Below are 16460 nucleotides of genomic sequence, written 5' to 3'. Positions count from 1 at the left end.
TGGCTGTTATGGTATGGAAGAAGTTGGTAGTTTGGGGTAAAAGGTTGTATTATTTTCGTCCCAAAGCGAGCGAATAGTTTTGGCCTACTTACTTTAAATTAAAATATCTCTTAAAAAATATCGTACTTTTTCCAAGAAACGTAAATTTAAATTTTGGAAATTATAGGATGAAATATTTTAGTTGCCCATCTTCTCACATTTCCAAGTCGAGTTTTTCAGTGATAAATTCGTAAATTGTTTTCGAACCAACGATATTCTTACGTTTTCGATGACGCTCTACAAGTTTATCGTTGACCAATTTATTTCAGCACCTAGAGGTGAAAAATTGAGGTTTCAAGAAACAAGAAAATAATTTCTGTAATCGATGAAATTTCGCCAACAAGTGTTCCTCGGTGCGGATAACGAACCTGTAAAAATGCAAAATTTCTAGAAAACATAGAAAACCACGCCATAACGCGCGATAGGGCAAGGACGCCATTTAGAGTAAAACATAACATCCACCTGTTGTCTAGACAGAGTAAAGCATGAGAGGCGTCTTCAACCTCAATTAAAACGAAAACCTTTAACACACGCGACATTCATTTTAAATAGTGAAAGCGTCGTTTCAGACATTTGAACGCTTAGATCCGTAAAAGCTTCCCAAATTAATCCCCATTCCAAATGCGCCTTTCTTTTATAAGGATGATAAAATTGGCGAAAAAGTAGATAAGTCCATAATGAAAAGGGATAATAAAGCTAAACCCTAAACAAATTTAAAGAAATTTAAAAACTTACTAATAGCTCGTACCGATAGGTCTTCGAGCGGACAAAAACGCGAAACTCGGACCAAATAGATCTTCGAGTGAATAATTAAATTAAATAAAAATACATCTAAAATTTCTAAGAAACCATTAAACGAAGCGGGTGACTATTTTTGTAATAAACCGGCCCCGAAGCGTAGTGGGCCAGCGGGGCCCCCGCTGGTTTCTCGGTTAATATAGTCAGAAAACCAAAAAGTGGCAATGGCCGTAGCGACTAAACATTTTAGCAGAAATTGTATTTTGTTTTAAAAATTATCGTTGAATTAGATATTCAACCATTTTTAGGGAAGTTAGGACACGAAAAAAAAAAGAAAATGTTTAGTTATGAAGGTCCCGATGAAAAAGTTTACAATATTGTAAAAAAAAATCGTGAAATATTTAACGGTTTTAGAATTTGTAGTTTTTGAACGCTAGGTGGTAGACGGAAAGTTTCAATGAGTAAGTTGTAGAGCATACTCGAAAAACTCTAATGCAATTGGTATGGTCAAAATCGTACATTTTGTCACTGAAATAATAGGTCATGAAAAATAACAAGTTGGTACTACCCAAATTTTTTACGCCTCATGTTATTGTAATGATTGTCTGTGAAAAATGAACATGTTTTGAGCCAAATAAAAGTGCAATTTTATAAGGAATTACAGAAGGACCCCGCACACGTTTGTTTTCTATGGACAAAAAGTTGGTGTTTTTTATTAAACAAGAAAAAGTAGGTTTTAGGGTCTACAAAATGTCTAATTTATGCCAACTGAATTTCAATGATTTGACACCGCTGGACTTTTACCAGTGGGGATTCGTCAAGGAGGAAGTATACAAGACGCCAGTGAGGCCAGTCACTAGTGAAGACGACTTGCGCCTTGGCGTGGCCGTTACACATATCTCACCCTGATTAATCAGTTATTGTGTGCTGGTGTCTAAGACACCGATGTGTGGATGTCAAAAAAAAAAGACGACTTGCGCCAGAGAATCATTGCAGCGTTCCTACTCGTTACTACAGATAAAAAATCAACGCCGCCGAGGATTTTTGAAAAATCGGCAAGCCCGCCGCCGCCGAGTGTTTTTCGCCAAATGCCACCGCCGACCGAAATTAAATCGGCGCTCTTCTCTACACGCAACGTTATGAATAGTTCATGTAGAATCGCAGTTAAGGTTTATTTACAATAATAATTATTAGGGCTCGGGGTTTTCTGATCATTTCGATCGAAAAATTCAGTTAACTATAAATAATCGGACAATTTACAGATAATTTTCCGAATAAATCTTCGCTCGTTTCTCCGCTGACATTTTAGTTCAAATAAATTTCATATTGTTTAGCCAAGAATGTATTTATTTATACTCAGGGAGAATGAATATGTCGAGACTATCGACGGACGCGTTGAGCCCCTAACCCCGTCACGCTAAGGGGGGGGGGGGGGGAGGTAAAAAGGAGGCGGTCTTATGTTTTGCGTCCTCGCTGCAGCGTTAATCGCGTCGAAAAACGTAATTTTTAAGAACCAATAAAATTGCAGTATTATATGATTTTATTAAAGCGGAGGAGCATACCGGGGGGCCCAACGGGTGGAATTGGAGAAACGCTAAAAATAAATCTCGACATATTCATTCTCCCTGAGTATAAATAAATACATTCTTGGTTTAGCTGATTAAGTTTTTATGTGTATAAACATAACTGGTTTTTTGAACATAATACGTTTACCATTGTCTATGTTTTCGAATATATTTTTTACCCGAAAAACCACGAAGAGCTTTAGCTATTTTATTTTGTAACTGTTATTTTATTTTTTAGAAATAACCAAACAAATTGTAGCTTCATAATAGAGATAAATTGAACATATTTCCGAGAAAAGAAAACATCTTTTTTTTTAACAAATATTGCAGTTATTATTTAATCAAAAATATTTTTCAAATCAAATAGAAAGATTGCTAATTTAAACGAACAACAAAACATATGCAATTGTCCAAATTCTGTATTACTCGACTAGATTTATTTCAAATATATCGTATAATTCGGGTAATAATGCTAGATCTAAATTCAATATTCTTCGGCTAAAAGCAAATAACATAGACCTAAATACGTCATAACTTAGATTTTGAATTCTAATTAGAGAGGCTAGAAATTAAATAAGATGTATGTACTTTGTCACATTCCCCTTTAATATTGGGTTATGAAAACGAAATCTTTGGAGACATTAGAACTTTCTAAAGTTTTAAATACTGAACACCCACCAAATCAAGAACGTATACATGTATGAGAACGTTGAACAAAAGGCATCGCTTGGACCATGATTTAGTCGGTTTCAGAATAACTCCGTTCTAAAATCCGCGTGCAGCGCACGCTTTAACTAGAAACGGTTTTAACCTTTAGCGCGCGCCGCACGTGGTATTTTGGGCGGAGTTATTCTGTAACCGATTGCATCAAGGCACCAGGCGCCAATTTGATCGTTCAACGTTCTTATACATATATACGTTCTTGACCAAATTAATAAAACAGGTGTCGCGCTAAAGTGGCAGAACTGGTCTTGAATATCTGCAGACAAATTGAAATAATATTTTAACTTTGGAGTTAGTTTGTAGTTATATAATGAAAATTTTATAGTTAATCACTAGGGCCCCCTTGAGGGTCGTTCCTTGCTGTGGTAAGGGGGCTTGTGTGAGTTGGGGCTAAGCTGACGGTGTTTGGTGGGTCTTTGAACACCAGACCCCTGATGTGTTCCCCCAACTCCAGACTAAACGCGACCTGGTTCCCCTAATGGTCACACCTTGCACGGTGGGGGGCTTACGGAGGATTGTTGACCCGAAGGGCTGTTGGCGCAGTGACTTGTCTCGTGTCCAGCTCGTCCCGGAGGTGAGATCCCCTAACTGAAGTGACTGATTCCCTAGTGGTTACGCCTTGTTGGTGGGGAGCTTCAAGGAGTTGCTGTGCTGGGTTAAGGTTTCCTATACCAGATTGGCCGTGCTTAGACTCCTGACCGAATGTAACCGCCCTCTGTTGAGGTTTCGGGTCTCGACTATGGCCTGTCTTAAACTAGTCCCGCCTGTTGGCCGTGGGTGGCGTCCTGTAGCCTGGGTGAGAAGGGTCCTGGTGGTTGAGTTGGAGGATGCAGTTGCGGTCGCTCAAGGCCCAGCGGTCCCGAGACAATACTCTGCTTCGGCTTCTGAATCCGGGGTAGACAGGTTGTTGGTATTGGCTGATATCAATTAATCGGCTGTCCCTCGGGACGAGGTCAACTGGGCTCCGGCTACTTTATTGTTAGTCGGGTCCGGGTATATCCGTCCCGTAACTCTGATCTAGCTTAGCTAGATCCCCTTGTTGGGCTCCATGGTGGGTGGAGAGCGGGGCGGATGAACTTTTTCACTTCTCAAACATGGATACTGAAACTCTTAACCCATCAACCTCCGAGTTGATACCCGCTGCGCCTGGCGCTGATTAACCTTTTACTCCTTTGGAGAAATCCAATCTTGAGAGGTTGACGGTCCTTCGGGACACGTTCGACCTGCTTAAAATTAGAACAATGCGACGGCTGCTTCACGATCGACTTTCGTCGTGAGATGCGCGCCACGTTCAACGCTATGTCTGACTTAATCGCCGAACAGAAGGGCAAAATTGCAGCCCTGTCGGCAAAGAATGTAGAAAATGAGTCCTTTGTGGACAAAATGTTAACGAAACAACCACGTTTTTCCGAAGTTGCGAAACGTAAAGGGGCCCCTCCCACGGGCCCCTCTGGTACTACTCCTCCTCCTGCTGATCGGCCAAAGGCCCCTCAGCCTCATTTACTTCCCAACGACCATGTGCTCCTGGTGAAAGCCACGGACGCCAAACTTTCGACTGCTGACCTTAAAAAGTCACTTTGTACTGAGATTGTTCCTTGGAAACACCGCATTGCTGTCCAGTCCATTCGTCCTGGACGTACTTTTTTGGTGGTCCGCTGCCCCACGGCGGTGGACGCTGCCAAACTGCAAACTGCCATTTCTAAGTCAAAAAAGTTGACTTAAGCTGTCAGGAGTAGCAACCCGACTTTAGCACGCCCCAAAATAATAATCTTTGGGGTTGATGAGACAATTGACAAGGCGAACGTAAGTTCCCTTATCGTCGATCAAAACGATTTGTCGTACGCTGGCGAGGACCTTGAGGCCAAGTTTTGCCTGCAAGGTCGTAATGGTACTAAGAATTGGGTCTTTGAGTGCTCTCCGGCACTTTATAAGACCCTAAAGGAACTGTAAAAAATCCATATTGATTGGACCATGTGTCCTCTGAAAGAGTACTTTTTTGTACCTCGTTGCTTCAAATGTTGCCTCTTAGGGCATACGCAAAAAACTTGTACCACACCCTCTCAATTATGTACTTCATGTGGTGATGAGCATGGTTACCAACAGTGTAAGGCCGCAACTAGATGTTGTAGGGCATGCCATCTGAACAATACGACTCGTGGTACTTCTTTCAAAACTGGTCACAAATCCATCGACCCGAATTGTCCCCTCTACAAGAGGGAGTTGGAACCAAAGACTATATAACGCTTCGCTTACTAGACAGGCGTGTTCCTAGGAAAAACCTGTTAACACCTCTGTAGTACTGTAAAAGCTGGGGTAATATTTGGGCCAGCGTCGAGATGGAGCCACAATCGGTATGCAAGTTGAGCCATAGAACACGCCTGTTTAGTAAGCGAAGCATTATATAGTCTTTGGTTGGAACTACTTAAGCAACGTACCGGTTATGTGGAGCTCTCCGAGTAACATCTCCACTACCGGTACCCTCACTTCTGCTTTGTACTAACCCATTCTTATCTCATTTTATCTACTATCCTTTACTCTAATTTCCCCATTTGTACCTGGGTTCTTTGAGCCCTTCCCTTTTCGGCCTTCTGGCTCTCTTTCCTGTTTTTCTTTTTCTGTACCTTTCAATATGCCGTTTTAATTCGCCTTTGTACTTCTCCTTACATTAATTTATAACTCCTGTATTATTGATATTTTTATATACCGTGGAGCAGGAGTGTAAAACAGACACTCAGTTAATCACTAGGGATGCAACGGTTCCACTTTTTTGGACTATCTCGGTTCCGGTTCCGGATCCGGTTCCGGTTCCTAAATTTTTGCTTTATCGGTTCCGGTTCTTAAAATTTTAATTTATCGGTTCCGGTTCTCAAAATTTAGAACCGATCGGTTCCGGTTCCTAAACGGTTCCTATACGGTTCCAGTGTGTTTAGTATTAATTAAAGAGAAATAAAATCCACCACATTTATTTATTTATTTAGAATATAAAATTTGTTTTTGATGAATTATATTTTAAAAATAGTAGCTTTCTCAGTGATGTAGCTATGGGTTCGGGGTCCTCCCGCGAAACTGTTTTTGGGGTCCCTTATAATCATTAAGGCCGAGTCGCGACTAGCGCCATCTACAATTAGATTTAACACGTACTTGCATGTTAAATATATAAAACGCTTAAAAATGGCTTGAAGCCCTAAGTGAAACGATTAAGATAAATCACAGCAATCAGCGTCTGGAGCATTAAACACAAACCAGAATCACGATCTAGATGACTTAATTTAAAATAATTTAAAAAAATTATTGCTACTACTGTCTCGTACGGAACTCATGTAAGCAAGTTATTTGTTTATTCAATAAAGTAGGGTAAAAATGAAATATTCGGATTGAAAATTCCCGCGGTTTCATCGTTCCAAGATGGAGGGGGGGGGGGGAATGATGTACTTTCACGTTTTGGGGAGACATTGCCTTCCCTTCCGCTCCTCATTTCAAGGGGCGTAGGAACGTTTTAGAAGTTGGAGGGGGCAAAGAGAAACGAAACGGGGGTCTAGGAGCTTAGCCCCCGATGTAGAGTGAGTAATCGGTCGCGAATGTCATTAAGGCATTAATAGTAACAACAGTTATCATACGAAGTGTATTTTAGTGTTTAGAGTCGTTTATGAATTTAAGATACACAAATCCACAATAATACAAGTTGGCAAGCCAAAATATACCTCTCCTCGGAAGAATTGTCCCTAGTGGTATTAATTTCTCGAGATAACCCTTAAAGATATATCTCCGCAATTTAGAGTTATTTGTCAAAAATGTTATCCCAGTTCTATCCCGCCCGGTATAAAATTTAATTATAATTAGAATAATTGAGACGAAACGACCAATTTTAATTTATTCAGAATATAATAAGTTAAGTAGTTACAACAGTGAGTTAGACGTACTATAACAATGCACAATTGAATTACACTCTTTATACAGTACAAGTTTGTCAGTTGAATATAATACAAAGCAAATTTTAATGAAAGAAATAGCTACAGAGGGTATTATAACGACCGTTCGCTTTTTGGTTTATAATTTTAACGGAATCGGGCCGATTTTAATTAAACGATAGTTTATCGAAATTTTGTTAAAAGAATATTCCCTAAGGCCGCGCGATAAATTTACGAGAATAATTTCTCGTCGCCGTTATATCGCAAATTTAGTTGATTCGGGATTGCCAGAACTTTAATGTTGTGGGCGAGTAATTAGAAATAAAATGGCAACCAGAATTATGCAAAATTATAAATGTTTATTTTTATTCAGAACAGTCTATGTAACGTTCTAGATTTAACTTTCATCAATAACCCAACAATATATATCCCTCCTACGTAACTGTGCAGAACTGGTACTCAAGTGCCTAAGACTAGATTTGTCTTAGTTCATCGTGATTGAAAAATAAACCAAAACACACTTACACTTAAGTAAATATCATAAATTATACTGAGTAATTTTAACTAAATTCAAACTACCTTACTATAAACTCTTGTCTTAATTAACAGCTGAGAGCTGTTCGCTACTAATATCTTCCAATCTACTTAATTAGCCTCACAGGTTGAGTTGATAATTTCAAGGGTATAATTAGGTTATTCCAATTCAAAAAAACAATCAATTTTATCTTACAGCTGACTTGAGTTAGTTCACAATTACTTTAACACTTTCAGTCTTAAACACGCACTGTTCATACACTTAAGTCCATTCGCTCACGTTCCAAACGCGAAACACAATTTAACTCTTTCCTTGACCGAAGACCGAACATTTTAATTAAAACCGCAAAGTTACCTCATAACTTTTGACCGACACCAGGACCCCGTCCTGTAGTAGTTCATCTGACCGCCAAGATCTAAGAAAGACTAATCTTCCATATTGACGGCAACGGCTTTATATACGTTTATTTGATGTTTTTTAGTCCCGTCAAGATTTGACTAAAGTTCGAAAAATTGAAGAGATTATATTTTTTACCCGGTTTGATTGATAGTTCTCCACACGGTGGCGCTATATTATTACTTTCATATAGTTTCCGCGGGAGTTTTGAATAATTATTCCTTTTTCTAAGCGTTATTAAAAGGTAAAAAACCCGCCTTATCATAATGGTTTCTTTACTTTCTATTTTCCTAAAGGAAGTCAATGGCTCGGCGGTAAACTATCTGCATTGTAACGATGCGACTTGAGTTCAATTCCTGAACACGATCAAATAAAGTAAAATACTCAGATATTTAATTAAATATAATTTTAATATAATTTATAAAAATTTCATTAAATATAAGATTAATATAATTTATAAATATTTCATTAAATATAAGATTAATATAATTTATAAATATTTCATTAAATATAAGATTAATATAATTTATAAATATTTAAAATGATGTAGAATAAATTATAGTACCTAACGTTATAACTTTGTAAATGACATTCGCCAAAGCTGTTTTTTAGAAAAACACAGTAACTTAACAAACGTTGGTGGCTGAGTGGTTAGAGTAAATCTCTTGCACAAGGCAAACCCGGGTTCGATTCCCGGCCGGCGCTAATAAATCGCAAATTGATACTAAGACGAATACCGTGTACAATTGGTGGAAACCCTGCCGTTGGATGTTGAGAGGTAGCATAGCACTCGGTCCGTCCCAAAGTCATTAAGAAGAAGTTGGAGATAAAATGCCCGTACAAACACAACAGACTCAGCATCCACAACCATCATAACACAGACACACCACAATCTCTACACCCACAACCGATATATCACGAACTCAACATACACAACCATCAAAACACAAACACAACAAACTCAACACTCACAACCGTCATAACACGAACTCAACATTCACAACCTACGCATAAACATTACAAAAACCCTTCGAGAAACTGCGAACGCAGAGATTTCGAGAAACTGCGTACGCAATGATTATTAACCTTTGCACGGAAAATGCGAACGCGTTCGCAGGACAGACCCACAGACGGACACGGTGATTGTAATACCCCTCCAGGGTACAAAGTACCCTCGGAGAGGTAAAAATGAGAATGGTTTTTAATTTTTGAAGGTTTGTAGCTTCACCGAATGCATGTGTTACTGTTTGACTACTATGTAAATTGGCGCTAAAAGACACAGTTGAGCTTCTATAAGCTTTATATGCTTTTAATTTGAGAATTTGAGCTTTTGAAGATTTCAACTGACCAAAAGGTTGAAGGGGCAATAATATTAGTTGCCCCTCCCAGCAAAATTCTAGGGAGGGGCATTGCCGCCCTGGTTCCTACGCCCCTGCCTCATTTCATTGAAAAATATAATGACGGGATTTCTATGGCTCGTTTGGATTTCAGTTGAGTATATCGTTCTAAATGGGGTATATATTATTTCGTTCAATAAGCATTGTCATTTGTGAAATGTAAGCAAATGCATAAGTTGAAATTTTAGATTTTCTAGACAAAAACTACCCAGGCCAGCAATTATATTATGCAAACGAATTAGCTTTAGCTTAAAATCTTTAAATTCGGAAACACAACTTAGTTATTAATTTACAAGGTTTAACGATCTTCTATAAAACACGTGTCTCGATACTTTTCACACTTCAGTATGTTACTTTCATTATGTACGTTGTTTGGATATTTATGCGACGGTTATTGTGGTTGTATTTATAAAGTTTTGGGCGCGCCTGTTGAAACATAAAGAAATATTTGAAGAAAGTAACACATTAACTTGAGCTGACAAGAGAAAAAACTAGACGAGGCCTCGCGCTGTTGGACTGTACACAGTCCCATAGGCAATTTGGGGGCCCCTCGATGGACGCCCCCCCCCCGCATTTTCGGAGTCTGCCGGGGCGTTATTTACGCCAGTGGCTTTTCTGCCGTTTCTCCTCTAAGTCGGTTGCGAAGGGGATCAAAAATTATGCTTGCCCATTTCCCCACTAAATAATTACTCGGAAGGCACGCTAGTAGCAGTAGACGACAAATATTTTTTGTGGCCTTTTCTACATTTGGAAATTGTGTCGAGTTTTCCGACTGAAGAAAATAAAACTATCGCGGATTTCCGGACTATGCCAGTTTTTAAAGCAAATATTTCGAGGATGGGCCCATTTTCAATTGAGAATACGGAAGGGTGTGTCAGTTGACAGTTACGTAGAAATCCACATAGAGTTATCTGAGATATGTTAAAGATGAGCTTATATGAAAAACTAATAGTAAATTAGGAAGTTGAATTAGCTAATTTCAACACGCGCTAAATGTTGGTAAATAAAGTTATAGAACCGTTTAAAACAATGGAAAACTCGGTTCCGGTTCCGGTTTCGGTTATCATTTTTAAAAAAATATCGGTTCCGGTTCCGGATACGGTAATCAAATTTTTATATAATCGGTTCTGGTTCCTAGAATTTACTCGGTTCTTCTCGGTTCCGGTTCCGGTTATCCGTTGCATCTCTATTAATCACCTTTAAAAGTATAATACGTTTCTCGAGGTTGTCCCATTTAGTGTCAATTAAACTGTATTTTCTCAGTTCTATGTCGGATTATTATAAAAAAAATGGTTTTTCCATAGAAAAACAAATTACTTAATTGTATTACCTAATTATCATTTTTTAAAGTTGTCCAGGCGGTCACTTAAGTTGTCAGAGATGTCAATCAGTTGTCACTCGTCAAAAAATTAAGTACAGGATAATAGGGGTGGAAATTCGCTCTGTTCTCGGCCTGAACAGAGATTCCATTTTCTCGTGCGCGAATTTAGACCCCCGCAAAATTGAGTGACAGCGTCGACAGCTTGACCGACTGCTCGGATTGTTTTTGAAATTTGAATAGAATATATACAATGAGCATCAAAAACAGAGGTAAGCTACAATACATGGAATTGTCCAGGCGGTCACTCAAGCTGTCAGAGCTGTCACTTAAGTTGTCAGAGATGGCAATCAGTTGTCACTCGTCAAAAAATTAAGTACCGGATAAGAGGGGTGGAAATTCGCTCTGGTCTCGGTCTTTAAAGAAGTCTACGCGCCCGTTTCCCTCTAGCGTTTTTCAAGGCCGTTCAGAGTGCGCCGCGCTTTCAACGTATGACCAGAAGTTACAATGAAGTATGACACTGATCGACCTAGTTTTCAGCGTATGACCAGAAGTAATAAGTGTGACACTCAATGTAACAAATAAGTGTGATCAGAAGTAACAAATAAGAATGAAACTGATCGAACTAGTCTTTGTCGTATAACCAGAAGAAATAAGTGTGACACTCAACGGCTGACTAGTAGTAACAAATAAGTGTGATCAGAAGTAAAAAATAAGAGTGACACTGATCGAAGGAATCTTCGATGTTTTCAAAGTATGACTAGAAGTAACAAATAAGTATAAGTACAATAATGTGTGACCGTGGATATATATTGGTTGTGATACCGGAGTTGCAGGTTGCCGTGAATAGCTCAAACAAACTTAACTCATTAGAAGGATTGTGTGTATTCTGACCGTCGTACGTCTTGTTGTTTCTCACTCGGTCCAGAATTAAAGATATTTCGTCGAATTTACAAATTAAAAAGTACTGTTACACTCTTGTCTATCGAAAAAATACTACCTGAGTATTACGGTAAAATCCGAGCGGTAAAATCTCGGACATGTTGGTAATAACGAAATGTTGATGTACTACCCTTTAGTCGTAACAAACCGAGTAATACACACTTTTAGATTGATTAGTTAAGTAAACTCAGTAAAATTGGCCTCTTCACATTAAACGCAATTATTAACACACCTTTGGAAATTCAAAAGCTTAGATATCCCTTAAAGCAAAAGTGACATAAGACCCTTATGCCACTTTTGCTTAAAGAAATACTCTGGCTTCGTTGCTTCAAAATTATATAAATTTCAAATCTAATATCTAACTGCATTAAGTTTCCTAATTACAATCAAAATTTGCGTTTCTCATAAGCTTTGGTCACACGTTGGAATCGATTTCGAAACGGTTTTGGACCACTTTAGAAGGACGGTGTTACGTCACGAAAACAATTTCGAAGCCCTTTGAAACGGTTTGAAGATAATTAACGCGGATCACCCTAGCCTTTGAGAACCGTTTTCGACCGTTTTGGAATGGTCAACTTGATTTTTTTTCCACTTCGATAGAGTGATCGTTGAAAAATGAAATTATACTTTTCAAAAATGATTTTGGTTTCTCAAAACGATCGAAAACGGTTCTCAAAGTCTATAGTGTGAACACGACTTGAGTCGCGTTCACACTAGAGACTTTGACAAAAACGGTTTGAAGCCCCTTGAATCGATAGGAGATAACGAGAGAAATGTGAACCGACCTCGAAAGAGCTACAGATTTTCGAAAAACAGTCAAATTAATGAAATATTAAAATGACGATCACTATCAAATCTCATGAAAATTTTAAAACCCCTATCAAATCTCATGAAAATTTTAAAACCCCTATCAAATCTCATGAAAATTTTAAAATCCCTATCAAATCTCATGAAAATTTCCAAATCCTTATCAAATCTCGTTAAAATTTCCAAATCCCTATCAAATCTCATTGAAATTTGCAATCGTCATCAAACGTCATTCGTATAAGAAGTGGCTTAGACTAATACGTCACAAGAATACACACTTACAGTTACTGTCACGCATATACGTTAAACTAGTAACACTGCCTGCCGGCTGCCGTAAGATGGTGCTACAGGCTTAGGTTCAAGTTTTAGCTCGAGCTACGTTACCGTAGGTGCAACGGGGTCCTGCCGGTTCCTGCTATTGTTTTTTCCGGCTTCGTTCTCGGTTCAGGCCAAAATATCCAAGATTCATCCGTGCACTAATTTGGCCCGATTTTCAGGATCCAAATATATCAGGCGATAATAGTAGTTGCCGCGTGGGCTGCACTATTTTGGTCTAATTGATCCGACTAAAATAGTATTTGGCCTGTCTTTCGTACCTTTTTTCCACTCAGGTCAAAATAGCGGTGGCCTCGCTGGTTGTACCGCTTAGGATAAAGTTTTAGCTCGAGCTACGTTACCGTCAAGGGCGTATCCAGGATTTTATTTCAGGGGGGGGTTGAGGGAAAATTTCAAGGGCGGGGGGTGCTGACGGAAGTTTCACTGATTTTCATCAGCATTTCGGGGGGGGGTTGAACCCCCAAACCCCCCCTTAAATACGCCCTTGTCTGTCAGGCCTGCGAACGCATTCGCATTTTCGGGGCAAAGCGTAATCACTGCGTACCCAGTTTCTTAGAATCAGGGAAAAGGTTTTTCCAAAAGTGCCCTCTATTTGTCATTGGGTGTAGTATAATTTTTAAATCGGCCGGCATTCGAACCTAAGCCCTCTTGAACGACAGGTGAGCGTTCTACCGCAGAACTACAGATACCGTTACGCTTCACTGAATATTAAAAACTCTTCCGAGGATTTTGGCTTGCCAACTTGTTAGTAAGGTACAACGTATTTGTTTGGTCATCTACTGCGTACTGTTTTTAAAATTTTAACGGATATTTTTTCATGTGTAAGGCTTAGGTAGTTTAGGAAAATTAAATTTCTGATTTAAATCTAAATGCAAAAACATACAAAATATGAATATATATTAAAATATATTAAATCTAAATATAAAATATTTTATATGTATAAATTATATTAAATAAATATATAAGAAAGAAAACATCAATTCTAAAAGTATGGTGAAAATTTAATACATAGTTTGCATTTCTCATATTTCGTTTTAGGTTTAGGGAATGTTAAAAAGGAAACGTTCTTCATATAAGGTTCTTTGTAAAACTTACTGCTATTTTTACAACCCGTGTAACACAATTTTTTATAGTTTACCATTGTAGATAATTATTCATAAGCTAAACTTAAAACTATTTAAATTTTTTTTAAATAAATTAGGCTTCTTCCATGGTTATATTATCTTTAAAGGGAATATAATCATTATTATTGCTGATACCGACCCCCCAAAAGATTCAAATATTCGCTGCTAACACCTCTCTTTTGACATTATCGACCCTGCCAAAAGTGACATAATTACTAAAAGTGTGTTCGCATACTTTCCAATATTAAAGATTTACTGAATTCTGATATCGAGATATACCACATAGAAGGCTAGGTTAGGATGTTCTTCCGGGTTTGGAAATAAAACCTAGATAGATGGCGGTAGCGTTTCAGTGGAGTGGCCTAAGCATAAAGCCTGCTAGCCTAGGCTTATCTAGTGCTTCGTTAGTTCTTAAAGCTCCCACTGTTTCTACTTTTCAACTTCACTGCCTCCCCAATTTGTAAATCGATTACATTGACTTTTGGTAATTATTTCAGTTTAAACGCTGTTACGCTGCTTAGTAGTTTTCCCCTAATACAATTGTTTCCAAGGTCATGATTATAATGCCTAAGATGGGGAGCCGACAAATACTATAACTACATGTATACGAATAGATTTTAATGACCGTCTTACTTGCAATTTTCGCCGTAAAGAATCGATAACACGGTATTCAGATCTTTTTCACCTAGATTTTTACGAAGAATGGAATCAATTCCGTCGAAGAATTCTACTGCTGGAGATTTTGACATTGCTCAATCTCTTTTTTTAACAGCTGGTGGTCTGATTTCGTTATAATTCTAAGGCGAACTATCATTTGAACGAAAATAAGTTCAGGGTTTTGTAAGATTTCGTAATCTTATCTTCAAAATGCTTAGAGTAAAGAAACTTTCGAGGTCTTTTCTGAAAACGATTAAAGGCAGTAGCGGCGCTAAGGGTGGGCTGAAGTGGGCTTTAGCCCCCCCTGCATTTCTGAAAGGGGCCACATATTTATATTAAAAGGGCCACATATTCATAATTAAGAGGCCACATATTTTAGTTTATGAATTTTCATTATGTCTAGAAATTGGTTTTATTGCCAAGAAAACTAAAGGTGAGCAATATAATTTTGGGTAATCTATTGAAATTCTTTATTTCTCACCCTGCTATGGAGCTCGATTTTTCCGACTTCCGGCGCGAACTCAGTAAAAGCCTCACGAGAAAACGCGCTATCGAGAAACGCCGTGATTTCGAATCTAGGGTACGTAGTTATATTATCATTGGGCATACTTACGAGCGATTATGTTACATGTGGTTATATTAAGTGTCAACTAAGTGTTCACGATGGGTGAACAGTTCGAAGAATGGGATTTTCTATTAAGGTGAAACGTTTTACATAAAGACAAAATACAGTGTTAAAGCCACATTGTAAGCCACACGACCGGTGTATGCGTTTACCTTTAATGCTAGAATTTTATGGATCAGATACGACCTCTAGCCAATGCATTCCAAGGAGCTACAAGAAATCAAATGACAATTTAAAAAAATTCGAACGCCTCTTGCGGCCCTTTAAAGGTTCAGCATAACTCCACAAGTTTCTATTTCAGGTTTCATTCTTCGATATCAGCCATAGATAGGCCTATAGGAAACGTATATAAAGGTCTAGATAAAATATTTCAAAGGGAGTGAATACGGAGGTGACAGCTAGCAGAAACGCGTAATTTCTGCAGGCTATCCTTATAAGGCGCTATCTATCGGTAAGAAAGCTCTTGCTATCGTCGCGAGAGCCATTGTCTCCTCTGCCGTGCAAAGCACAAAAGCATTAACGACCAAATTTTCTATTTACAGATTTTTGTTTTATTTCTCCTTATTTTATACGTTAAATTCAATTTTGAACTAATTTTCGAATTTAAAATTTTTGTTCTTAGAGAAATGACTTTTTGCAAAACGCATTATTTTAGGTTTTTGCATTATTTTCAAACCAAAAACGCATTAATGTGTTTATTTTCTTTAAAAGTCAAATCAAAACGCATTTTTTTCGCGTTTTAAGACATGGTTTTAATGATATTTCTGAAATATCGTTTGAACTGTAAATTGTTTAGTACCAGAATATAATTTGAGTTGAAAAATCGAAGTCTACTATATAAACTTGAAAGAAGTAAGTTGGGGTATCTTAAGGCAAAGAAAGTTTGAATTTCGCGGGTTTTCTCCATATTTTGGTTTTGGTCGTTAATGTTTTTGTGCTTTGCACGGCAGTCCTGCTTTAAAATTATACTAAAGTCACCAACAGATGGTGTCTAAAGACTACGGCCTGCGGAAAGGTCAAGCACTTAGTACTAAAATGTTAAGAGAGCTCGCGCGCTTGGTCACGTGCCTTCCTCGGTGTCTGCTAGGTGTCAATTCTGTATTTTATGTTAGGCTTTGACGCCCCGAAATTTATCTAGACCTTTATATACATTTCTTACATCTATGATATCAGCCGAAGTATTTTCTCCCTTTGAAAGGACCTTCGTAGAAATCGTGTAATAAAAAACCACAGTCGGGCAACCCTGTTCAATTACAGCACCTGCCACTGCGACCTGCGTCCCTTTTTTGAAATCGTGCTAAGTCAGTTATAGTTTCGCATTCACTCGCTTGTCAAAGCTAAAGCGTCTCT

At 38.2% G+C, this 16460-nt stretch overlaps 1 protein-coding gene across 2 annotated transcripts in view; it reads right to left on the bottom strand.

Annotated features, from left to right (window-relative positions):
* Positions 1-14727, bottom strand: part of pyd3 (beta-ureidopropionase pyd3) — a 38268-nt gene extending 23541 nt beyond the window's left edge. The window contains exon 1 of one of the 2 annotated variants that reach the window (XM_090165646.1): positions 14462-14727. In XM_090165646.1, coding sequence (XP_090021772.1) covers positions 14462-14577 — 116 coding nt within the window. In that variant the 5' untranslated portion in view covers positions 14578-14727. The remainder of the gene's footprint in view (positions 1-14461) is intronic. The other variant, XM_090165645.1, reaches the window with a different exon arrangement.
* Between the last annotated feature and the right edge of the window lie 1733 nt (positions 14728-16460).

The sequence above is a fragment of the Leiobunum rupestre genome, chromosome 2 (assembly GCF_980474605.1).
Source record: "Leiobunum rupestre chromosome 2, qqLeiRupe1.1.hap1, whole genome shotgun sequence".
NCBI classification, from domain to species: Eukaryota; Metazoa; Arthropoda; class Arachnida; order Opiliones; family Sclerosomatidae; genus Leiobunum; species Leiobunum rupestre.
This window is presented reverse-complemented; position numbering and strand designations above follow the sequence as displayed.